Source organism: Rhizoctonia solani, chromosome 11, assembly GCF_016906535.1.
Source record: "Rhizoctonia solani chromosome 11, complete sequence".
In the NCBI taxonomy this organism is placed as follows: domain Eukaryota; kingdom Fungi; phylum Basidiomycota; class Agaricomycetes; order Cantharellales; family Ceratobasidiaceae; genus Rhizoctonia; species Rhizoctonia solani.
Genome location: NC_057380.1, coordinates 120344 through 144112, shown reverse-complemented (window position 1 = coordinate 144112; position 23769 = coordinate 120344). Strand labels below are relative to the sequence as shown.

The following is a 23769-nucleotide window of genomic DNA, read 5'->3' as shown; positions in this document are numbered from 1 at the left end:
GTGTGCTTGGTGGGCACGGTTTGCAACCGACTTAAGGTTGATTACCTAGTGTCCTAGACGTCTGTAAGGACGTCGAGGAGGGGGGCGCTTGCGGCCGGATGTATCTAAGTAAAAACCGCGTAAGGCGGTGAGCAAGCTACCTACGACGACGACCAACTATACTACGGTGTCAAGACCTGTAAGGGCAATGACGAGCTATCTAAGTACAGTGTAGAAGCCGCTTAAGGCGACGTGGAACTAGTAGACTAAGTGGTTACTGGACCTAAGGTCCTTGTACAGCAATGGGATGCGACAAGAGGTAATCGACCTGGGTGTTACCATGGTCGGTTGGCCTCCTTATATATTACAGAGGGTAACTAATTACAGAATATGCAAATCCTAATCCAATAAGAACCCCGCTCCGCAGTCGGCCTTACTCATGCATACGTGTCACTGACGTGTCATAGTGATGTCATCAGGTGGAGGTGGCTACGTGGGTTGAGATAAGCGCGGGTGGGGACGTGGCTTGGCGCTTAGCGTATGATATAAGCGCCAAGATCACGTGATTTGAAAAGTTGTCCGTTTGTCTTCGTTTAAATTCGAGAAAATGGGAATAAATTCCCTGGTATCGATTGTGTCTACGACATTTGGTATAGTGCCTTTAGGAATTTGTTGTTGAATACCCTTCCACGGTCTGAGACTGTTTTCTCCGGCATGCCAAAACGTTTCCATATGTGACGTAGGAACAGGTCCGCTAGTTCGGGTGCCTTTAGTTTCTTAGAACATTCCACCAGGATGACGTATTTAGTGAAACTATCTACGATGACCAAGATAGAATCATTACTTCCGTCCTTAGGTAAGTCCACTATCATATTGTATGACACGTGTTGCCAGGGGCGCGTTGGCAGTTCCAGGGGTTGAGGTGGGATGGATGTATACTTGGGCTTTCTGATCCGTTGACATGTTTTGCAAGAGTCAACATGCCAATACGTGTCCGCGCGGATCCCAGGCCAGTAGTAATTCCTGGAGATTAGTTCTAAGGTGCGTTGTCTCCCTGGGTGCCCCGCTAGGGGGCTGTCGTGGAAAATGCGCAGGAGATCTGTTCTTAGGGTACCCACATCTGGAACCACAATGCGTCCTTGATAGAAGAGTAGGCCTGCCTCCATTTGGTAATCTTTGAAGGCTCTTTTGATGGAAGGTGGGGCTTTTGACTTGTTCTGTAGAAACTGGAGTATTTCCTCCAAGGACTTGTCCTGATCTAGAGATGCTTCAATTTGGCGTTGCAATTCTTTTTCTGGTGTGACTAGGGCAACGTTGGCAAATACTGGGTCTGGTAGCATGGTCTGTGGCGCAGGTGGGACGTCAGCGTGGTCTGATCGGCGTGACAGGGCATCTGGTTTGCCGGACTGTTTGCCTGGGTGGTATACAATATGAAAATTATATCCGGCTAGTAGCAGGTGCCATCTGGCATGGCGGCGGTTGAACGTACGGGACTCCTTCCAGTATTCCAAGTTGCGGTGATCAGTGAACACAGTGACAGGGTGTAGGGTTCCTTCCAAGAAGATACGCCAGTATTCAAAGGAGCAAATGATTGCTAGCAATTCCTTGTCATGCGTGTCATAGTTCTGTTCTGCGCCTTTGAATGATTCTGACAGGAATCCCAGGGGGTGTAGGCAACCGTCTTCCTGGCGTTGGCTCAATATGGAACCCAGTGCTGCTCCAAAAGCATCCGTTTCTAAAAAGTAAGGCTTGGCAGGGTCGGCATGGCAAAGTACGGGAGCATTTGTGATGGCCTCCTTGAGTCCCTGAAAAGCTTCTTGTTCCTGGGTGTCCCATTTCCATGGCGTGTCCTTCTTTACCAAATTATGTAATGGCCTAGCCATGTGGCTAAAGTTGGCAACAAAACAGCGGAGGAAATTGGCAAAGCCCAGGAAGGATTGTACTTCCTTGATCCTGGTGGGCGTGGGCCATTCTTGGACTGCCTGGATTTTGAGCTTATCCAGACTAAAACCCTTGTCCAAAACAATGATTCCCAGGCATTCCACAGAGGTGACGTGGAACGTACACTTAGATGCCTTGCAAAAGAGTTGGTTCTCCATTAGCCGCCTCAGAACCTCATGGACGTGTTTTGTGTGAGTTGCGTCATCTTTAGAGTAGATTAGGATATCATCAAGGTAGATGATGACACATACATCCAGTAAGTCCTTGAACAATTCGTTCATGAAGTGCTGGAAGGCGGCGGGGGCGTTTGTCAGGCCAAATGTCATGACCAGGGACTTGTATATACCGTACTTGGTGCGGAAGGCGGTTTTCCATTTGTCACCCTCCTTGACACGGACATTGTTGTAACCCCATCTTAGATCTAATTTGGTGAATACCTTGGCGCCGCGGAGCTGGGCCATGAGGTTGTCAGGACGGGGTAGCGGGTAAACGTTCTTTTTTGTCCGGTTATTTAGACGCCAGTAATCAACTACTAATTGGCGGGAACCATCTTTTTTTGGAACAAACATGACAGGGGAACTGATTGAGGATTTACTGGGTCGGATCTTCCCAGCTTTCAACTCGTCCCTGAGCCAGTCCTTGAGTGTGGCGGATTCAGCGTCTGTCATGCTGTAGAGGGGAGAGTTGAGGGGCCCTTCTTCCGTAAGTTCAATTCCAATGTTGTAATGCCGGTGTGGAGGGAGCTTATTGAATTCTTCTTCCCCAAATACCTTAGCATACTGATGGTATTCAGGGGGTACTCCTTCAAGAGGGTCTTTGTCGGCTTCCTCCTCTTTGGCAATGGTTACTTGTTCTGGTGGGATGTGAGGAAAGGAGAGGGTGCGCAGATTCCAATCAATCTCCGGGTTGTGGGCGTCTAACCACTTCAATCCTAGGATGGCGGCGTGAGATCCTGTGTTGCAGATTAGGAAGGTCTCCGTCATTTGTTTGCCATCAAAGGAAAAGGTCAGTATGGCCTTCTTCCAGATTTTGCCAGCCTGGGGGCTTGACCCATCAAGCATAGTAACGGTGCGGGGTGTAGGGAGGTCTATGAGTGGTAGGCGTAATGCCTCAGCAGTGCGTGGATGTAGGAACAATGATGTGGCGCCTGAATCTATCAGGACTTCTAAGTGGTCCGCTTGTTTCTCTGGCTTGATTGAAATAGTGAAAAGCGGGGAGATTCTATTTTTACTATTTGATATGTTACATATTTCAACAAGCACAGAGTCCTTGGGGTCCTTGCGCGCGGCAGCAGGTACCCTTACTCTTTTCCCAATTGGTACTTGGAGTCTTTGCCAATCTTGGCGGTTTCTTTAGCCTTCCCCTTATCCTTGATAGGGGTGGCCTTCCAGCCCATGTGGCATTCCGCAAACTTGTGACCCATTTTGCCGCACTTGATGCAGGCGCCAGCGGCGCAGCGGCGGTTCCGTTCTTCTTCTGACACAAAGTTTGGGTCGTCGGAGAGTCTCTTAGAACCGGTGTTTGACTGGCCAGTACTTGTCCCCCTTGCGGGGTTAGTTGGTCTGCTAGACTTACTATCCTTTGGCGGATGGCTAGCACGCTCCTCACGGAGGGCATTATTGATGACAAGTGCTGCATTTTGCAGCTCTAAGAGGGTACGGGGACGGTGTTTGCGGGTTGCAATTTGACGGCTGACCTCCCAATGGAGGCCACGGGCAAACTGGCCTTGAAGGGCCGCGTCATTCCAGTCCAGTTCCATGGCCAGGGTCCTGAACTTTGTGATATAGTCCGCGCAAGTGCCGGACTGGGTGAGGGTGGTGATCTTCCGCTCAGCGGCCCTTGTGGCGTCAGGGTTGCCAAATGCTGCCAGGAATTCCATCTTGAAACCCTCGACTGTTTGAATGATAGCCCGGTGTGATCCAAGCTGGTCAAGGTGTGGATGGGCCCATGCCCTGGCGGAGTCCTTCATGTTCATCAGGAGGAAGGATAGAACCTCCTGATTGGTTGGGAACATTTGCAAGTTAAGGCGGGTCCAGGCCAGCATCCTGGTCAGCCACTGCTTTGCCTTGCTTCCTATTTTGCCTGTGTAGGCATTGGGGTGGTCAACCTTGACCGGAGCGGGGTAGTGGGCTGCTGGAGCCGGAGGGAGAGGGGCAGGTGCTCCAATTGGGGATCGGAGACGCGGAGATGTAGGGGGAGATGGGACTTGCGGGGGAGCGACTCTTCTTGGGGTTGGCTGGGCCAAACCAGGGAGGACCTTGGGTGCTTCTGACCAGAAGGGGACCCCACTAGCCAATCCAATAGGCTCGGTTTTTTGTAGGGGGCGTGGCGTTTCTTCCACAGCCTTGGCTTGGGGTCCTTTGGGTGTGCAGGGACCATGGGTTTGAAGGGACCTGAGCCCATCCTTGACAACATCAATGGTTTGGGATATGTTCTCAACGTTTGTCCGGGTCTCAATTCCGGCTTCCTTGATCTTGGCAATTTCTTGCTCAAGGCGTTTGACTTGGCCAAGGAGGCCGAGGAGGAGCCGTGTGACTCGTTCAAGGGATACCTTGCCATATTTGACAGGGGTGGTTGGCGGAAGTGCGGGTTCCAGGTATCCCTGATTGAAGGGGGATTGGGCTTGAGAGGCTGTCCTGGAGCGGGTAGCCATGGTTGGTTGTGGGTAGGAGCGGCCAGCGTGTGAGGAGGCCCGCAAAGAAGAGCGCGTGGGGGTATGCAAGGTAATGGTGGGCGAGTGGGAATGATGGGGGCTATGTAGCCAAGGGTGCCTGTGTCAGGACTTATGGGCGCTTTGTTGTTCTGGCGCTAAGAGTCTGCGTCAACCGCCTAGCGTTGGACAGTCCCTTCAACTAATCAACAGCCGTGAACGGGCGTGATGTAGAGCGGGTTTCCTGCAAGCGGGTGGATCTGCTGATTGACTCCGCTGACAAATGGTGCAGTGACCAGTGGTATGCGGGCAATAGGGATAGCCTGCCTTATAGCAATTCGCTACTACGTGGGACCAACAGCTCTTTGATTATTCCAGCTGAAAGGGGAGTCCAATCACGTGTTTTCGCTTGTGCTAGTACAGGTATCCTTCTTGGGGGTTGGGACTTAGTAGGGATGGGTGCAGAACGGTTTGCAACCAACGTAAGGTCGATTACCTAGTGTCCTAGACGTCCTTGGGGGTTGTCTAGGTAGCAGGCGCTTGTGGCCGTACAGAACTAAGTGGGAACCGCTTAAGGCGGTGAGGAGGCTACCTACGACAACTAACTACCTAAGTACAATGACCAAAGCCCTAATGGCAATGGCAAGCTATGTATCTACAATGAGGAAGTCGCTTAAGGCAACAAGTACAGGTGGGGGACTTAGTAGTTACTGGCCTAAGGCCTTGTACAGTTGAGAGATGCAACAAGAGGTAATCAACCTGGGTGTTACCATGGTTGGTTGGCCTCCTTATATATTACAGAGGTGAACTAATTACAAATACAACATATGCAATACCATAACCAATAAGAACCCCGATCCGCAGTTGGTCTTACTCATGCATACGTGTCACTGACGTGTCATAGTGATGTCATCAGGTGGAGGTGGCTACGTATGCTGAGGTAAGCGCGGATGGGGACGTGGCTTGGCGCTTATCGTATGATATAAGCGCCGAAGTCACGTGATCAAAAATGTTGTCCGTTAGTCTTTGTTTAAATCCGAGAAAATGGGAATAAATTCCCTGGTATCGAGTGTGTCTACAACAGCAACCCGTTCCTGGCCAACCTCTTGAACCCGCTCCCCTATCAATCAAGGGGACATGGGACCCTTCCTTCCGTCAGCCACCACTGTCAAAGTTGGGGAAGTCTCCCTCAAACGTATCACCCGCCTCCTCCTTGGCCTCCTTGGCCAAGTCAAGCGCCTCAAACAGGAAGTCGCAGAAGTCAAGGAAGCGGGAATCAAGACCCGCACCAACCTTGAGAACATCTCTCAGGCCGTTGATGTTGTCAAGGACGGACTCAAAAGCCTCCAGCTGCACGGGCCACGGACCCCAGAAGATACCAAGCCCCCGGTCGTGGAAGCAACGCCACGCCCCCTATCAAAAGTCAACCCTATTGGATTGACTAGTTGGGTCTCTTTCTGGCCCAAGCAACCCAAGGGGATCCCCATCTTTGCCCAGCCCACACCAACTCAAGCAGCGCCCCCGCGAGTCCCTTCTCCCCCTCCATCTCCGCGTCTCCAATCCCCAATCAGAGCCCCTGCCCCTCTCCCTCCAGCTCCAGTTGCCGCCTACCCCGCTCCAGTCAAGGTTGACCATCCCGACGCCTACACAGGCAAAACAGGGAGCAAGGCCAAGCAATGGTTAACTTGCATGCTGGCCTGGACCCGCCTTAATTTGCGGATGTTCCCAACCAACCAGGAGGTTTTGTCATTCCTCCTGATGAACATGAAGGACTCCGCTGGGGCCTGGGCCCACCCCCACCTTGACCAGCTTGGTTCACACCGGGCTATTATTCAAACGGTTGAAGGGTTCAAATTGGAATTTTTGGCAGCATTCAGCGACCCTGATGCCACAAGGGCCGCCGAGCGGAAGATCACCACACTCACCCAGTCCGGCACATGCGCGTACTACATTACTAAGTTCAGAACCCTGGCAATGGAACTGGACTGGAACAATGCCGCCCTCAGAGGCCAGTTTGCCTGCGGCCTCCATTGGGAGGTCAGCCGCCAAATTGCTACCCGCAAACATAGACCCCGCACCCTCCTTGAGCTGCAAAATGCAGCACTTGTCATTGACAACGCTCTCCGCAAAGAGCGTGCTAGCCATCCGCCGAAGGATAATAAGTCTAGCAGACCATCAAACCCCGTAAGGGGGACAAGTACTGGCCAAGTCACCTCCGGTTCAAAAAAACTCTCCAACAATCCCAACTTTGTGTTGGAGGAGGAACAAAATTGCCGCCGCGCCGCTGGCGCCTGCATCAAATGCGGCAAGATGGGCCACAAGTTTGCAGAATGCCGCACGGGCTGGAAAGCTACCCCTGTTGAGGACAAGGGGAAAGCTAAGGAAACTGCCAAAATCGGCAAAGAGTCTGGACCCAAATCAGGAAAAGACTAAGGGTACCTGCTGCTGCGCGCAAGGACCCTAAGGACTCTGGCTTGTGTATTGAAATTTGTAATATATCAAGTAGCTCAAATAGAATCTCTCCCCTCTCTACAATTTTGATCCAGCCAGAGAAACAAGCGGAACAATTAGAAGTCCTGATAGATTCAGGTGCCACCTCGTCATTCCTTCACCCACATACCGCCGAGGCATTACGCCTACCACTCATAGACCTCCCTACACCCCGCACTGTCACTATGCTTGATGGGTCAAGCCCCCAGGCTGGCAAGATCTGGAAGAAGGCCAAACTAACCTTCTCCTTTGATGGCAAACAAATGACTGAGACCTTCCTAATCTGCAACACAGGGTCTCACGCCGCCATCTTGGGATTGAAGTGGTTAGACGCCCACAATCCGGAAATTGATTGGAACCTGCGCACTCTCTCCTTTCCTCACGCTCCACCAGAACAGGTAGCCATTGCCAAAGAGGAAGAAGCTGACAAGAACCCTCTTGAAGGAATACCCCTGGAATACCATCAATATGCCAAGGTATTTGGGGAAGAAGAATTCAATAAGCTTCCACCCCACAGGCATTACAACATTGGGATTGAATTAACAGAAGAAGGCCCCTTGAACTCTCCACTATACAGTATGACTGATGCCGAATCCGCTACGCTCAAGGATTGGCTCAGGCATGAGCTCAAGGCAGGCAAAATACGTCCCAGCAAGTCTTCTATTAGCTCCCCTGTAATGTTTGTACCTAAGAAGGATGGCTCCCGCCGTTTGGTTGTTGATTACCGTTGCCTCAACAACCACACCAAGAAGAATGTCTACCCGCTCCCTCGTCCAGATGACCTCATGGCCCAGCTCCGCGGTGCCAAGGTCTTTACTAAGTTAGACCTAAGATGGGGTTACAACAACGTCTGAGTCAAGGAAGGCAACGAATGGAAGACCGCCTTTTGCACCAAGTACGGCCTCTACAAGTCCCTGGTCATGACATTTGGTTTGACAAACGCTCCTGCCGCCTTTCAACACTTCATGAACAAATTGTTCAAGGATCTCCTGGATGTATGCGTCATCATTTACCTTGATGACATCCTAATCTACTCTAAAGATGATGCAACACACACCCAGCACGTTCACGAGGTCCTACGGCGCTTAATGGAAAACCAATTGTTTTGTAAGGCATCCAAGTGTACATTCCATGTCACCTCAGTGGAGTATCTAGGAATAATTGTATCGGATAAGGGATTCAGCCTGGATAAGCTCAAAATCCAGGTGGTCCAAGAATGGCCTACACCCACTAAGGTCAAAGAAGTACAATCGTTCCTAGGTTTTGCCAACTTCCTACGCCACTTTGTTGCCAATTTCAGCCACATGGCTAGGCCGTTACACAATCTGGTCAAAAAGGACGTGCCATGGAAATGGGATACCAAGGAACAGGAGGCTTTCCAGGGTTTAAAGGATGCCATCACAAACGCACCGGTCCTCTGTCATGCTGATCCAACCAAACCTTACTTCTTGGAAACGGATGCATCTGGCGCAGCACTAGGGTCCATACTTAGCCAACATCAGGAAGATGGCCGTCTCCATCCACTGGGCTTTCTGTCCAAATCTTTCAAAGGTGCCAAACAGAACTATGACACCCACAACAAAGAACTTTTGGCAATAATTAGATCCTTTGAATACTGGCAAATCTTCCTGGAAGGCACAGCACACCCAATCACGGTATTCACCGACCACAGGAACTTGGAATACTGGAAGGAATCCCAAACCTTCAACCGTTGTCATGCCAGGTGGCACTTATTATTAGCTGGGTATAACTTCCAAATTGTTTACCGCCCTGGGAAACAGTCCGGGAAACCAGATGCCCTTTCACAACGCTCTGATCATGCCAATATCCCACCTGCCAACCAAACAATGCTCCCTGACCCCGTATTTGCTAACGTTGCCCTGGTGACCCCGGAAAAAGAGTTACAGCGCCAGATCAAGTCATTGCTTGACCAAGATGAGTCATTGGAAGAAATCCTACAGTTCCTGCAGAATGAGTCCAAAGCCCCGCCGTCAATCAAGCGTGCCTTCAAAGATTACAAAATGGAGGCGGGCCTGTTATTCTACCAAGGACGAATTGTAGTCCCTGACGTTGGCATACTAAGAACGGAGCTACTCTGCATATTCCATGACAGCCCCTTGGCCGGACACCCCGGGAGGCAGCAAACGTTGGAATTGATCTCCAGGAATTACTATTGGCCCGGCATCCGCTTGGACACCTACTGGCACGTGGATTCCTGCAAAACTTGTCAGCAAATTTGCAAACCCAAGTACGCCTCCATTCCCCCGCAACCCCTGGAACTTCCATCCAGACCCTGGCAACACATCTCCTACAACATGATAGTAGATTTACCTAAGGACGGGAATCATGACTCCATCCTGGTTATTGTTGACAGCTTCACCAAGTATGGTATCTTCATCAAATGCTTGAAAAAGTTGAAAGCTCCCAAACTGGCGGATTTATTCCTAGAAAACGTCTGGAAACGGCATGGAATGCCCAAAAAAACAATCTTGGATAGGGGGAGGGTCTTTAACAACAAATTCCTGAAGGCTCTATACAAACGCCTGGGAATAGACCCCCACTTCTCTTCAGCGTATCATCCTCAGAGTGATGGGCAGACAGAACAAGTAAACCCTTCCATCGAACACTTCCTAAGGGCATACTCTGGCATCAACCAACGGGACTGGACAAAATGGCTGCCCATGGCGGAGTTTGCTTACAATAACGCCGTACACAGCAGCACCGGGAAGACCCCTTTCAAGGCGCTGTATGGCTGGGAACCTACCTTAACCCCGTCAAACGTACCAACAGACGTTCCAGAAGCAGACAACCTTGCCCAGACAATGGAGGCACAATGGAAGGAAGTGGAATCCGCCCTACGGCAATCTAAGCAACGGATGATAGCCGGGGAAGACAGAAACCCAGTGGAATTCAAAATCGGAGAAGAAGCATGGCTGGACGCCAAAAACGTGAATCTCAAGACCTTGAGCCCCAAGTTGACTGAACAACGCTTGGGACCATTCAAAGTCATTGAGAAAATCTCCGACCGCGCTTACCAACTCAAACTTCCCCCAACTATGCAAATCCACAACGTATTCTACGTAGGGCTCCTGTCAAAAGTCAAAAGGGATGACAAACGCACTTTTGAAAATTGCCCCCCTCCGGTTACTGTAGATGGGGAAGAGGAATACAAGGTAGAAGGGATAACGGACATGGAAGAAAGGGATGGAAAATGGTTCTTCAGGGTCAAATGGAAGGGCTATGGACCAGAAGAGAACACGTGGGAACCCCGGGAAAACCTCAAAAATGCGGGGAAAATTTTGAAAAAATATGAAGAAGAGATGAAGAAGAAGGCCCTTGGCGCTGCCAAGGCCCTTAGAGGGGGGGCAGTGTTGTAGACACAATTGATACCAGGGAATTTATTCCCAATTTCTCAAATTTAAACAAAGGCAATTGGAGAACATTTTCAGTCACGTGACATTGGCGCTTATATCATACGCTAAAGCGCCAAGCCACGTCCCCCTTTGCACTTACTCATCACGTAGCCACCTCCACCTATGACGTCATCACAACACGTCAGTGACACGTAGGCATGAGTAAGGCCAACTGCGGAGCGGGTTCTTATTGGATTACATATTTGATATATTATATTTGTAATTAGTAGCTACTCAGAATATATAAGGAGGCACACCAACCATGGTAACACCCAGGTTGATTACCTCTTGTCACATCCCATCACTGTACAAGGGCCTTAAGCCCAGTAACCTACTTAGCCACTCAGTCCTCACCGCCTTAAGCGGCTTCCTTGTTGTAGTTACATAGCTGGCCACCGCCCTTAAGGCCTTGGTCACCGTAGTATAGCCAGTCGTTGTTGTAGGATAGCTTGCCACCGCCTTACGCGGTTTTCTACTTAGTTGCCTCCAGCCGCAAGCGCCCCCCTCCTTGACGTCCTTATAGACGTCTAGGACAGTACGCCCTGAGGAAGTGTTCGATGGATGGGTTAACCCGTCCTGTCTGGCCGTCGCTCTGGGGATGATATGCCAAGGAGAAGTGGGGATCAATTCCCAGGCGTTTGTACAGCGCCTTCAGGAATTTGTTGTTGAATACTCTCCCTCTATCCGAGACCGTTTTTTTGGGCATGCCGTGCTGTTTCCATACGTGTTCCAAGAATAATTCCGCTAGTTCCAGGGCTTTTAGTTTCTTGGAGCATTTGACAAATATCCCGTACTTGGTGAAGCTATCAATGATGACCAGGATTGAGTTGTGATTTCTGTCTTTTGGTAAGTCCACAATCATATCATAAGAAACATATTGCCAGGGTCTGGTAGGAAGCTCTAGGGGTTGTGGAGGTATAGATGCGTATTTAGGCTTCCTTATCCGTTGGCAGGTCTTGCAGGTATCCACATGCCAATACGTGTTGGCACGGATGCTGGGCCAGTAGTAGTCCCTTGATACTAACTCTAGCGTTTGTTGCCTGCCTGGGTGGCCAGCCAATGGGCTGTTGTGGAAGATGCAAAGCAAGTCCGTTCTCAGGTTTCCAACGTCAGGTACCACAATGCGTCCTTGGTAAAACAGCAATCCGGCCTCCATTTTGTAATCCTTGAATGCACGTTTGATGGAAGGAGGCGCCTTTGACTCGTTATGGAGGAATTGGAGGATTTCCTCCAGTGACTCATCTTGGTCTAGGGACTGCTCAATTTGGCGTTGTAATTCCTTTTCTGGCGTGACTAAGGCAACATTGGCAAACACAGGATCTGGTAGCATGGACTGGGGTTCTGGTGGAATGTTGGCATGGTCTGACCTTTGGGATAGTGCATCTGGTTTCCCTGACTGTTTACCAGGTCTATACACAATCTGGAAGTTATAACCAGCCAGTAGGAGATGCCATTGGGCGTGGCGGCGGTTGAAGGTACGGGATTCCTTCCAATACTCCAAGTTCCTATGGTTGGTAAACACAGTGATTGGGTGTACGGTTCCCTCCAGGAATATACGCCAGTACTCAAAGGATCATATGATAGCCAGTAGTTCTTTGTTGTGGGTATCATAGTTCTGTTCTGCTCCCTTGAATGACTCAGACAGGAATCCTAAGGGGTGTAACCGTCTGTCTTCCTGGCGTTGACTTAGTATTGACCCAAGAGCCGCTCCTGAGGCATTGGTTTCCAGGAAGTAAGGCTTGGAGGGCTCAGCGTGGCAGAGGACCGGGGCGTTGGTAATTGCGTCTTTCAGCCCCTGGAATGCTTCTTGTTCCCTTGTGCCCCACTTCCATGGTGTGTCCTTTTTTACTAGGTTGTGCAAGGGCCGCGCCATGTGACTGAAGTTGGCAACAAACCATTGTAAGAAGTTAGCAAACCCTAGGAATGACTGGACTTCCTTGACTTTAGTAGGGATTGGCCATTCCTGTACTGCCTGGATCTTGAGCTTGTCTAAGCTAAAACCCTTATCCAACACAACGATTCCCAGGTATTCCACAGAGGTAACATGGAAGGTACACTTGGACGCCTTGCAAAACAGTTGGTTATCCATTAGACGTTGTAAAACCTCATGAACGTGTTGGGTATGGGTTGCGTCATCCTTGGAATAGATCAGGATGTCATCAAGATAAATGATGACGCATACGTCCAGTAGATCTTTAAACAGGTTGTTCATGAAGTGCTGGAAAGATGCAGGGGTATTTGTTAAACCAAATGTCATGACCAGGGACTTGTAGAGGCCGTACTTGGTGCGGAAGGCAGTTTTCCACTTGTCACCTTCTTTGACCCAGACATTGTTGTATCCCCATCTCAGATCTAATTTGGTGAAGACCTTGGCACCACGGAGCTGGGCCATGAGGTCATCTGGACGGGGTAAGGGGTAGACATTCTTTTTAGTCTGGTTATTGAGGCAACAGTAGTCAACTACAAGGCAACGGGATCCATCCTTCTTGGGCACAAACATGACGGGGGAACTGATTGATGATTTGCTGGGGCAAATCTTTCCAGCCTTGAGTTTGTCCCTGAGCCAGTCCTTGAGTGTGGAGGACTTGGCATCAGTCATGCTGTACAGTGGGGAGTTAAGTGGACCTTCTTCCGTGAGTTTGATGGCAATATCATAGTGACAATGGGGGGGAATCTTATTGAATTCCTCCTCTCCAAATACCTTAGCATATTGGTGGTATTTGGAGGGGACTCCTTCAAGGGGTTTCTGGTCTGCTTCTTCCTCCTCGGCAATAGCCGCATGTTCCGGTGGCGTGTGAGGGAAGGAGAGGGTGCGGGAGTTCCAATCAATTTCAGGGTTGTGAGCCTCTAGCCATTTAATTCCCAAGATGGCGGCGTGTGATCCAGTATTGCAAATCAGGAAGGTTTCCGTCATGCGTTTGCCATCAAATAGGAAGGTTAGGTGGGCCTTCTTCCAAATCTTTCCAGCCTGGGGGCTCAACCCATCAAGCATAGTTACGGTACGTGGTTGGGGGAGGTCTATTAGGGGTAGGCGGAGTAGTTCTGCGGTGTGAGGGTGAAGAAATGATGAGGTAGCACCTGAATCTATCAGGACTTCTAAGTGTTCTGCTTTCTTTTCTGGTTTAATTGAAATTGTGAAGAGGGGAGATATTCTATTGCTACTACTTGATATATTACAGATTTCAATTGTCCCAGAGTCCTTGGGGTCCTTGCGCGCAGCAGCAGGTACCCTTAGTCTTTTCCCAATTTGGGTCCAGACTCTTTGCCAACTTTGGCGGCTTCCTTTTTGACGCCTTCCTCTTTAGGCGTGGCCTTCCAGCCAGTGCGCCATTCCGCAAACTTGTGCCCCGCTTTTCTGCATTTGATGCAAAGGCCTTCAGCCCTGCGGCGGTTTTGCTCCTCCTTGGAGACAAAGTTGGGGTTGCTGGAGAGGCGCCCTGGTCTTGTGGCCTGTTGGCCGGTACTTGCCCCCCTGTTGGGGGTAGTGGAAGAGGGACCAGACTTATTTCCCTTAGGTGGGTGGCTGGCACACTCCTCTTGGAGGGCGTTATTGATGACCAGGGCCGCGTTCTGCAGCTCCAGGAGGGTGGTTGGGCGCTGCTCACAGGTAGCAATGAGGCGGCTGACCTCCCAGTGGAGGCCACGTGCGAATTGCCCACAAAGGGCGGCGTCGTTCCAGTCTAGGTCCATGGAAATGGTCCTAAACTTTGTGATGTACTCAGCACAGGTTCCTGTCTGAGTAAGTTGTGTAATTTGCCGCTCGGCGGCTTGTGTGGCATTGGGGTTCCCAAATGCAGCCAAAAACTCCGTCCTGAACCCGTCAACCGTTTGGATAAGGGCCCTGTGAGACCCAAGTTGATTGAGGTGGGGGTGAGCCCAGGCTCCTGCTACGTCCTTCATGTTCATTAGGAGGAACAATAGGACCTCCTGATCCATGGGGAACATCCATTGATTTAGACGTACCCATGCCAACATCCGTGTGAGCCATTGGCGGGCTTTGTTCCCTATTTTCCCCGTATAGGCGTCAGGGTGGTCCACCTTGACGGGGGTTTGATAAGCGGCTACAGGGGCCACTGGTTGTGGGACTTGGGGGGAGCGGAGTCGGATAGGCAAAGGCGGAGGGGGAGTATAGCCTCTTGGGGGGGCTTGGACTGGGGTTGGCTGTGCAAAGGCCAGGGGAGCTTTGGTGGGGTTGGCCCAGGCAATGAGGGGCGCACTAGGCGCTGGAAGAGGGTTGGTTTTTGATAAGGGCCTGGGCGTGGCCTCAACTGCTGGAGGTTTCCGGTCTTCTGGTGTGTGTGGGGCTCCACCCCTAGCCTCAATGCGAGTGAGGGCTTGATTGACTGCGCCCATCCAGTCTCGGGCTTCCTTTGTTGCCTCCTTGGTTTCCTTGAGTTCCCGCTTGAGTCGGAGGACTTGGTTTTGCAATCCCAGGATGAGGGAGATTGCTTGTCCAAGGGAGATTTCCCCGTAGACCTCAGGTTTGAGGCTGCTTGATGGCTCATTGGCGGTTGCCGGAAGAGAGGGTCCCAACTCTCCTTGATCAAGAGGTGTTGTACACCACTGTAAGGTGGGTACTTGCTAGTGGTGGGCGCTTAAGGCCGTAACTAATACAGACACTGCTTATCTAACTATGTATCTAAGGCTATACTAACGGCTATCTAAGTTGCTTAAGGCAACAACTACTATCTACTGTTGAGCGCAAAGGGGCCAGAGGCCTGGGAGATGTGGTAGGTTAAGGTAGGGGATTGTGTCAGCTGAACTCCTGGGGGCCGGCTACTTAGCTGGCTGGTGCCTCCTCAATGAATATGAGACAAGGTAAAATCAACTTGGGGTCTCCAAGCAATTTTCCTGCTGTTTATATAGACAATACTACTAACTACATGTGGTCTGTGCGTGTGTGAATAGAAGCCTACATGTGAAAAGAGAAGCGTGCTGCGGACTGCGCAGAAGCGTGGATTTCTCCTAAGCGCCCTTGGCACGGCATCTTGGCGCGGCATTTCGGCATAATAAGCGCCGAGATCACGTGATTGAAAAACAAAAGATATCAAGTTCGTAAAAAATACTAAAAATAATAGAAAAAATAGGCGAATCCAGTGGTATAATTAAGGAGGTTGTAACAAGAGGGGACAAGGGACGAGCGGAGCTCTGGGAGCGGGTTGCCATCTCATGGGGGTATGAGCGGCCTTGGTGGGATGCAGTGCGCTGGGAGGCGCGGGAGGAAGCGCAAGAGGGGGTGCGGGAAGTAATGGTGGGCAATGTGGGGAGAGTGGGGGCTAATAGCCGGGTGCCTGTATCAGGACTTATGGGTTGCTTTATTGTTCTGGCGCTAAGAGCTTGCGTCAACCGCCTAGCGTTGGACAGTCCCTATTGACCAATCAGCTGCCGTGTGCGGGCGTGATGTGGAACGGGTTTTCTGCAAGCGGGTGGATCTGCTGACTAGCTCCGCTGACAAAGGGTGTGGTGACCGGTGGTACGCGGACAATTAGAACCCATCTGCCTTATAGCAATTTGGTACTACCTGGGGCCGACGCTAGTTTGATTATTGATAGCAAAAGGCAAGCCCGATCAGGTGATTTCCCTTGTGCTAGTACAGGGGGTCTTCTTGTTTGTTGGGTCTAAGTAGGGTGTGCTTGGTGGGCACGGTTTGCAACCAACTTAAGGTTGATTACCTAGTGTCCTAGACGTCCTTAAGGGGCGTCAAGGCAGCGGGCGCTTGTGGCCGTGTGTACTAAGTCAGAAACCGCGTAAGGCGGTAAGGAGGCTACCTACAACAACAAGCTACCTAACTACAATGACCACGCGCTATAAGGCGGCGGCAAGCTACGTATGTACAGCGAGTCCAACGCTTAAGGCGTGTATCTAAGTGGTTACCGGCTGTAAGGCCTTGTACAATGTATGGAGTGCAACAAGAGGTAATTGACCTGGGTGTTACCATGGTCGGTTGGCCTCCTTATATATTACAGAACTATCTAATTACAAATACAATCATATGCAATACCATAACCAATAAGAACCCGCTCTGCAGTTGGCCTTACTCATGCCTACGTGTCACTGACGTGTCATTGATGACGTCATAGGTGGAGGTGGTTACGTGTGATGAGTAAGCGCGGATGGGGACGTGGCTCAGCGCTTAGCGTATGATATAAGCGCCGAGGTCACGTGATTGAAAATGTCGTCCGTTCAACTTCGTTTAAATTCGAGAAAATGGGAATAAATTCCCTGGTATCAAGTGTGTCTACGACAATACTAGTTCTTAGTTACTCTCATATACATTTTGTATATAGTAATTCTTTCTTACTCCTGTACTTACACAACTCTTAACAAAGTCCATACAGTCTACACTGCCTTAAGCAACCTCTTTGTTGTACTTACATAATTTGCCACTGCCCTTATGGCCTTGGTCATCTTAGTATAGCTGGTTGTTGTTGTAGGTAGCTTGCACACTGCCTTAAGTGGTTTCTACTTAGATACATCCGGCTGCAAGCACCCACCTCCTCAACATCCTTAAAGATGTCTAGGATACTTACTCATGCATATGTGTCACTGACATGTCATAATGATGTCATCAGGTGGAGGTGGCTACATGTGATGAGTAAGCATGGATGGGGACATGGCTTGGCGCTTAGCATATGATGTAAGCGCTGAAGTCACATGATTGAAAATGTAGTCCAATTGCCTTTGTTTAAAATTGAGAAAATAGGGAATAAACCCCTTGGTATATGTGTGTCTACAACATAGATAGTACCCAGTAAACCACCTTAAGCAGTATTAGATAGACTTAGGTAGATTTGCATTGTAGTAGTCCAGCCACAAGCACCAACCCACTAGCAAGTAACCCACCTTACAGTGTGGTTATGATAGTTTCAATCTAAATTTTTGTCTATAGGTTCTATACTACTGTATCTACATACTCTACTATTACATTGTAAGGTCATTCTCAGTTGTGCAAGTGAGATGTGAGCATCATTGATTTGAGCTCATGTAGCTCAATCTTTTTGGGTGCAAGTGTGTTACACACTAGTAATTTATACCATTGGAATTGCTTATTTTTTTTTATTTTTTCTACTATTTTTTCCAAACTTCATATCTTTTATTTTTCAATCACATGATCTTGGTGCTTACACATGCCAAGATGCTGTGCCAAGATGCCATGCCAAGGGCACTTAGATACAATCCATGCTTCTGCACAGCCTGCAGCATGCTTCTCATTTCACATGTAGACTTCTGTTTCCACATGCACAGACCACATGTACTTAGTTCTAATTGTTATATATACAGCAGGGAAATTGCTTAGAAACCCCAAGTTGATTCTACCTTGTCCCTCATCCAAGACAGGTTCCAGTAGCCCAGCTTAGTAGCTGGATTAGTCAGAAGTACATTGCTCACCACTAGTCTAGTAGACCCCCCACCTTCAGGCCTAAGGCCCCCACTATTCCCAGTAGTTAGTAGTTAGACACCTTAAGTGTTGTAGATACAGTAGTTAGCCTCTTAGACAGCAGTGTCCTGTAGTAGTACAGCCTTAAGCACCTGACCCACTAGCAAGTAGCCCACCTTACAGTGTGGTTACAACACTCACTCACCAGTAGATATTTGACCTCAGTAGTTACCCCCATCCTCACCAGCCTAAGGCCTCTCCTCATTGTAGTTAGGCAGTTCAGTGCTACCTTAAGTAGCTTAGTCAGCAGTAGTATAGCCTTAGATAGTGTTTTGCATTGTTTAGTACAGCCCTAAGCACCTGCCCACTAGCATGTGACCAACCATACAGTTGGGTCATGACAAAGTGTATATGCATATTCTAATTCATATCACAAGTGTGCCTAGGCTAAGTCACATCATACCAGTCTGAAACTCCAGGAGTACAAATTGTGAGACACAAGTAGCAAATTAAGGAAAGAGTGTGAAACTTGCAGCAGAGATTGAACCATGGACAATTGGGGTGGATATTATGAGCAAAAGAGTATCAAAGCTTTTGGACCCAAGTTGTAGTAAGTTCTTCTCAGTTACACTCCTGGAAATGTAACTGAGAAAGCAAACAAACAGCAGGGAGAAAAGAAATATCCATGAAACATGTACCAGCCTATTGAGGTGCCTGAAGTAGTCAGCCTGAGGGCATCATGATAGCATTTTGTGGTAGTCTAAAACAAAGTTAATCAAATTTGTGTTGTGCATGAGGCATCATGTTGCAGATTTGGATTTAAATATTAGTACCAGCATTGAGTAAGTATTGGGAGATGAAGCACTGGTGTGAGATCCACAAATGTTGGAAAGATCAACAATTGGAGATCTCAAAAATACCCATGCTTCTAACAGACAATTGGAGTGAAAGGATATATAAGTGAGTATGTGAGCTGTAGTGCATGGAGGCATCACATGTGATATTTGACCAAGGGCAGAGGTCATGGTCACGTGAGTTGGACAGACACCATTCCATACTACAATCTTGGAATGGTGTACTGAGCACAAAGTTTCAGATTATCCTTGCGTTTTTCAGCACCCACCTGACACCCCTCAATTTACACCACGTGTTTGGCAATATTATTTGTTTATCACCTATGTTTTTTATCACGTATTTTTTTATATATTGATTTCCGTGATACCCATCCATGTGTGGTTCACTGCCACCCCAAGCCTTTGATCCGGACCGTTGCGGCCTTGTGTAGCCCGTCCAATGCCCCCAGGCTGCCTGCGGGCGGTCACAGGCTCCCCCTCTTGTGGCGCATACAGAACCCACAGTGCACAAATAGTGACCAAAGTGTAGGTTAAGTCAGTCCAGTACTGCATCTTTGCTCTTATCACTACGCATTGCATTTCAAGACTTGAGTTTCCCTCAAGCTCATCATTAAGCCGTCTATTGAATGAATATTATGCTTGTAGCATTAGATGTGCTACGTTGCTCTTGTCTATAATTTGATCAATTATTTGCGCCTGCGTGGGAACCCGCATAGTATTGGTTGTAATATCTGATTCATGACAACAGGGTAGATACACAATATTTTAGGTCAACATTGCTATACTTCCGAGTGAGAAAACCTTGTAGGCTAGTTTCATATGATGGAGCTGCCAAAGCTAACTGACAAGGTGAAAAAAAACAATGATCGTGAGGTCAGATACCATCTAAACACCACCATAGATAGCGCTGGTACATACCATATTGGTAAAACTAGCTTGCCCAGCCAGGCTTGCAGAAGCCGCCAAAGAATCCTCCAGTGCACTTCCCCGAACAGCAATCGCTCGGGCTATGGCAAGTCTGATGAATGGCTTGCTCAGAGATGTAACTATGATTCTGGAAAAATCTACCAAGCTTACGAATGGAGACACTTTGCAGGATACTGTAGGACCACCGGCCTCGGGGACAGCCACCCCTTCAATTGGTGTGGGGCTGGCCAAAGGCTTTCCCAGAAGGAACGGGGAGATGGCAAGGGCGAGTAGAAGCTTCATGAGGATCAATGTGAGTTAGTGAACTGAAAGGTAGTGTCTGTTCTGAGGAGACGTTAACGCAGAGGTACCGCTTGGGTTATATAGTCCAGACAGTACGGGGGCTGCCGTTGATTGAATCGAATTGATCCAGAAAGCTTCGAAGTAGTGCTCGCTCAGCGTCACTGCTAGCTGTCGGCTTTCGGAGCTTGAACGTAAACTGTTCTTCCCGAAAACGTCCATGATTTGGTGCGTACTTGGTTCCGCCACGTGTTCGCGTGCACTCTTAGACTTCAATTCCGAACAGAAGGCCAATATTTCACTCTCTTCATTTTTGATGATTGGTTCGATATACAAGTACATAGAGTCAGTAGATCCGATAGGAAGCTGAACGCTGACGAATCTCCTACCTAAGACATACTGGGTGACCCTACTGAACAGCTCGTCTGGCAATATTCAGATTCGTCTTAGAGAAATAAGCATATATCCTCGAATGCTTTCTACGAGATCTCAAACCATATAGGATATGATGCATGCAACTTGTAATTTTGTGCATATGAACCCACACGATGATGCTGCAAGCATATATCAAGAGGCCTGTGGCATTTTCTGACAGTTAGGGATTAGATTATGCGCGGTTATTGCAGGGGAAAAACATAGTCGGCTCTAGCGGATTGTGCAACTCATCTGCAACACTAAGTTTGAAGAATGTTGTACCGAACCGAACACCAGACTATGTAGATCACGAAGTAGGCACTTCCTCAAGGCATTCAATTGGGATGGCATGATCTTTTGATGGGGCTACCCGGATCTAATAGAAGCGGAAGAACGTGTAAGTTCCCTTAATCATGATTAAATTTGAGGATCAAATACTAGTGAAGCGAAGAGATGTTTATGAGCATGGCCTGTCAGGCCATTCCCATTGTTATAGCCCGTTACTTCATATGTTTTGCAGATAGCACTACGATCTGATATTACGTAGACAGCTTCACCTTTGTAGCTAAGTTCAATTTCGATGTACAATCACTTCGTTTTAATCGCCTTTGGTTCTTAAACCCAATCACTACTCTTTATGGCAATCAAAAGAATCCCTGGATCGCTCGCATACCTGTGAGGATGAGCGAGCGACCTGGATGATAGATCACATGCCTCCGGTGCCTCTCTTTGGCTATTGAAGTGCTCTTCAGAGCAGCCCTGAGCCACAGGAAACCCAGCTGACTCCAGATGGGCTTGATAAGAATCGTTTTGCCCACATTAGATGCTTTAAGCAAACTACTCGTCGACGAGGTTAATTCTTCACGAGAATAAGGTAGCTAATGTACCAAATTGAATATTTCCAGTGGTTATAATGCATGAGCAACCCTCCAGCTATGTATGGCAGCATGCTATGAGACTAACGGCATTAGCATACGGGTGTTATGATGTCATTCAGAAATAAGCTCTCCTGGGAAAGTTGCACCACTCTGAGATTATTCGTAGCATGATTGTAATATAGCATTTCTATTAATCAAACGAGCCGAGAATTCGTTTCTTATTTCCGCACACGCCATCTATTGCAGGCATAGATCGGGAGGGGAGGAGGTGCTTGCTAGTGACAAGGACCGAAGTTTGATTCAATACATGCATATTTATTTGATAAAATGCAAATAGCGATCCCCACCTTAAAGTGTTCAGATCATAAGGTGTATCTGAGCGAGAAGGTGTTCGATGATCGGCTCGGCCTCCTTTGTACATCAGCACCCTCTCATATCCTGATCATCTCTTCGGCTGCCAGACGGTTATTTGACAGGAGAATTACGCACACGTCAACTTGGCCTGCTGTTCCCGAATTCTCCGGAGCAATTGAATCGGATAACCCAACTACGATCTGCTCGGGAAATTTTTAGGGAACTCTAGGTTACTTCTAAAGCGATTTACGGTAGTCACCGCAGCGTTTTTAAATCTTTCAGAGATAATGACTTGGGCGGGAAAGATAGAATAAGTCGGGGTGGTCTATTGTGAGTTGGTTGATTATAAGGGGCTATATGCTATTCGTTCGTTGTTTTCCTCTATAAGCCCAGCAATCGCATGAGTAACCGAATATTCCATCACCGATTAATTCAATACGAACAAAAGCATGATTCCGAATTTCAGACAAGGCGAGTAGTTGTTTCAACCATACGTACCCCGCGATGTGTACACTACTCTGAATAAGTTTATATTAAGTCCGGATGGACCTTTCTCAACCTAGGCTCACTCATTGAGCTCAAGGGTTGACTTACTACTCCTACAAATATTGACGTATCCATAAAAATAATCGTTTTGATGCCCTCCCGAGATGTACTATGGTGTTATCGATCCGATTTTTGTTATGCTGTGAGTGTCACCGTATCGAAGCTTACCAGCATATGGTATGGCAGGATTTTGGATGGTGGTCCACCAAACCTTTACAAGTAAAGTATGATGGCATCAACGGAGACTTTCCCAGATCTAGAGCTCTACTCGGAGACGAGTACACTCGAAGCTAGGCATCGCATATCAGCCACAACTCTAGAACGATAATCCGTGATATCGACAGATGAGGCCCCACCTCATTCACTGTGCAAATGTACCGACAGATCGATGTGCATGACTCGGATGTTGCCGGAAGGGTGAGATGTAGAATAGCGATTGTTTACGATTGTATCACGACTGCAAGTACAATTGATACCTTGCAAAGTAAGCCGGGTCCTCATCTAGGCATTAAAAGCCCAGAACTCCCTCGCAGTAGCTTCATCTGTCCCGGAGTCTCATCTCTATTCGAGCCTGAAGCAGAAATCACTTGTACTACAATGAACTACCTTTCCATACTACTGAGTGCACTTTTACTCTCTATCTCAATGACTCTTGCCACACCCACTCCGACTAGGCTAGGAACCCGTGAATGCCGGGGACCAGCTCCTGATGTAAGTTCACTTTCCACGCCGGATTGGCTTTTACTCATCGTTCGCATCTAGCTATGTGATAATAACGATCAGTGTTGCCCCGGTTTTGAATGTCGTTTAGAGATGTGTGTCCCTGAAGTGTTGTAACAATTGTATTTCAGCTCAGCCGCACCATCGCCTACTGTTTCTAACGTTGCTACTAGGAAATGTCGTCATATCAGGTTAAGCAGACAGCTGGCATGTAGGTACGCGAGCTCTCAAAGCACGGAGCTGTTTGTTTCACACACACTCCGCCAGACATCCTGTATTCTTTGTGTTCTAAATACAAATAACTTCAGTGGCTCATTGTGACTCGCCCTTTGTTATTCATCTTATATCAGCAAAGCGTCAAGCAAAATAGATGGTAGGAGGATGTGGATCGAAACTCACGGAGGTATAGTATCAAGCTGTTACTTGGACACAGGGATGTGAAGAGACGCCAGTGACGCTGTCGGTAAGGCCTGGGGTTGAGCAACCTGTCACATGTCTATTTTGCTTCACGTTTCATTTCGTAACTCACTTGTCGTTCTCTATTGCGTTACCCGTTGCCACCCTGCTGGCAAGGCCTTGAAACCTGCATAACAAGACTTTGACAAACGTGATAGGTTCATACCTATTGACATCTACCTGGTCGAATTTGTAAAGTTAAATCGTTTGGGCTGTCAACAAGCCTCGAATGATCATACAGTTATAGTGCCGACGCTTAGACCCATCATGTAGTCACTATCAGCAACGCTGACAGACCATGTGGTAGATTTGTATCCATAGCGGTTTATTGAGAAAAGAGCTAAACAATGCCCTGGGCGGTACATACCTCGCATGAAATACGTACGAAGAGGCGTTGTGTTCTGTATGCCTCACTGGTGCTAGCTTGGCTCCAGGCCGGTGCATCACGGAGACAATAACATGAGGGTAGGGAGATAGAGAAAAACGCGCA

At 48.6% G+C, this 23769-nt stretch overlaps 5 protein-coding genes across 5 annotated transcripts; 2 read left to right on the top strand and 3 right to left on the bottom strand.

Moving 5' to 3' along the window:
• Positions 1 to 617: 617 nt before the first annotated feature.
• RhiXN_10127 (Retrotransposable element Tf2 protein) lies at positions 618 to 4573 on the bottom strand (the record flags this gene model as incomplete). Its single annotated transcript, XM_043329943.1, has 2 exons — positions 618 to 3150; positions 3225 to 4573. 2 exons carry the CDS (start codon positions 4571 to 4573, stop codon positions 618 to 620), a joined length of 3882 nt encoding a protein of 1293 aa, XP_043184040.1.
• A 1134-nt stretch (positions 4574 to 5707) lies between these two features.
• On the top strand, positions 5708 to 7003 carry RhiXN_10126 (Retrotransposon-derived protein PEG10; the record flags this gene model as incomplete). The annotated part of the gene is made up of 1 exon (XM_043329942.1): positions 5708 to 7003. One exon carries the CDS (start codon positions 5708 to 5710, stop codon positions 7001 to 7003), a length of 1296 nt encoding a protein of 431 aa, XP_043184039.1.
• Positions 7004 to 7245: 242 nt separating this feature from the next.
• On the top strand, positions 7246 to 10437 carry RhiXN_10125 (Retrotransposable element Tf2 protein; the record flags this gene model as incomplete). The annotated part of the gene is made up of 2 exons (XM_043329941.1): positions 7246 to 7869; positions 7921 to 10437. 2 exons carry the CDS (start codon positions 7246 to 7248, stop codon positions 10435 to 10437), a joined length of 3141 nt encoding a protein of 1046 aa, XP_043184038.1.
• A 553-nt stretch (positions 10438 to 10990) lies between these two features.
• Positions 10991 to 13465, bottom strand: RhiXN_10124 (Retrotransposable element Tf2 protein; the record flags this gene model as incomplete). Its single annotated transcript, XM_043329940.1, has 2 exons — positions 10991 to 11978; positions 12171 to 13465. 2 exons carry the CDS (start codon positions 13463 to 13465, stop codon positions 10991 to 10993), a joined length of 2283 nt encoding a protein of 760 aa, XP_043184037.1.
• A 239-nt stretch (positions 13466 to 13704) lies between these two features.
• RhiXN_10123 (Retrotransposable element Tf2 protein) lies at positions 13705 to 16881 on the bottom strand (the record flags this gene model as incomplete). The annotated part of the gene is made up of 2 exons (XM_043329939.1): positions 13705 to 15036; positions 16849 to 16881. The coding sequence occupies 2 exons, from the start codon at positions 16879 to 16881 to the stop codon at positions 13705 to 13707; spliced, it is 1365 nt and encodes a 454-aa protein (XP_043184036.1).
• Between the last annotated feature and the right edge of the window lie 6888 nt (positions 16882 to 23769).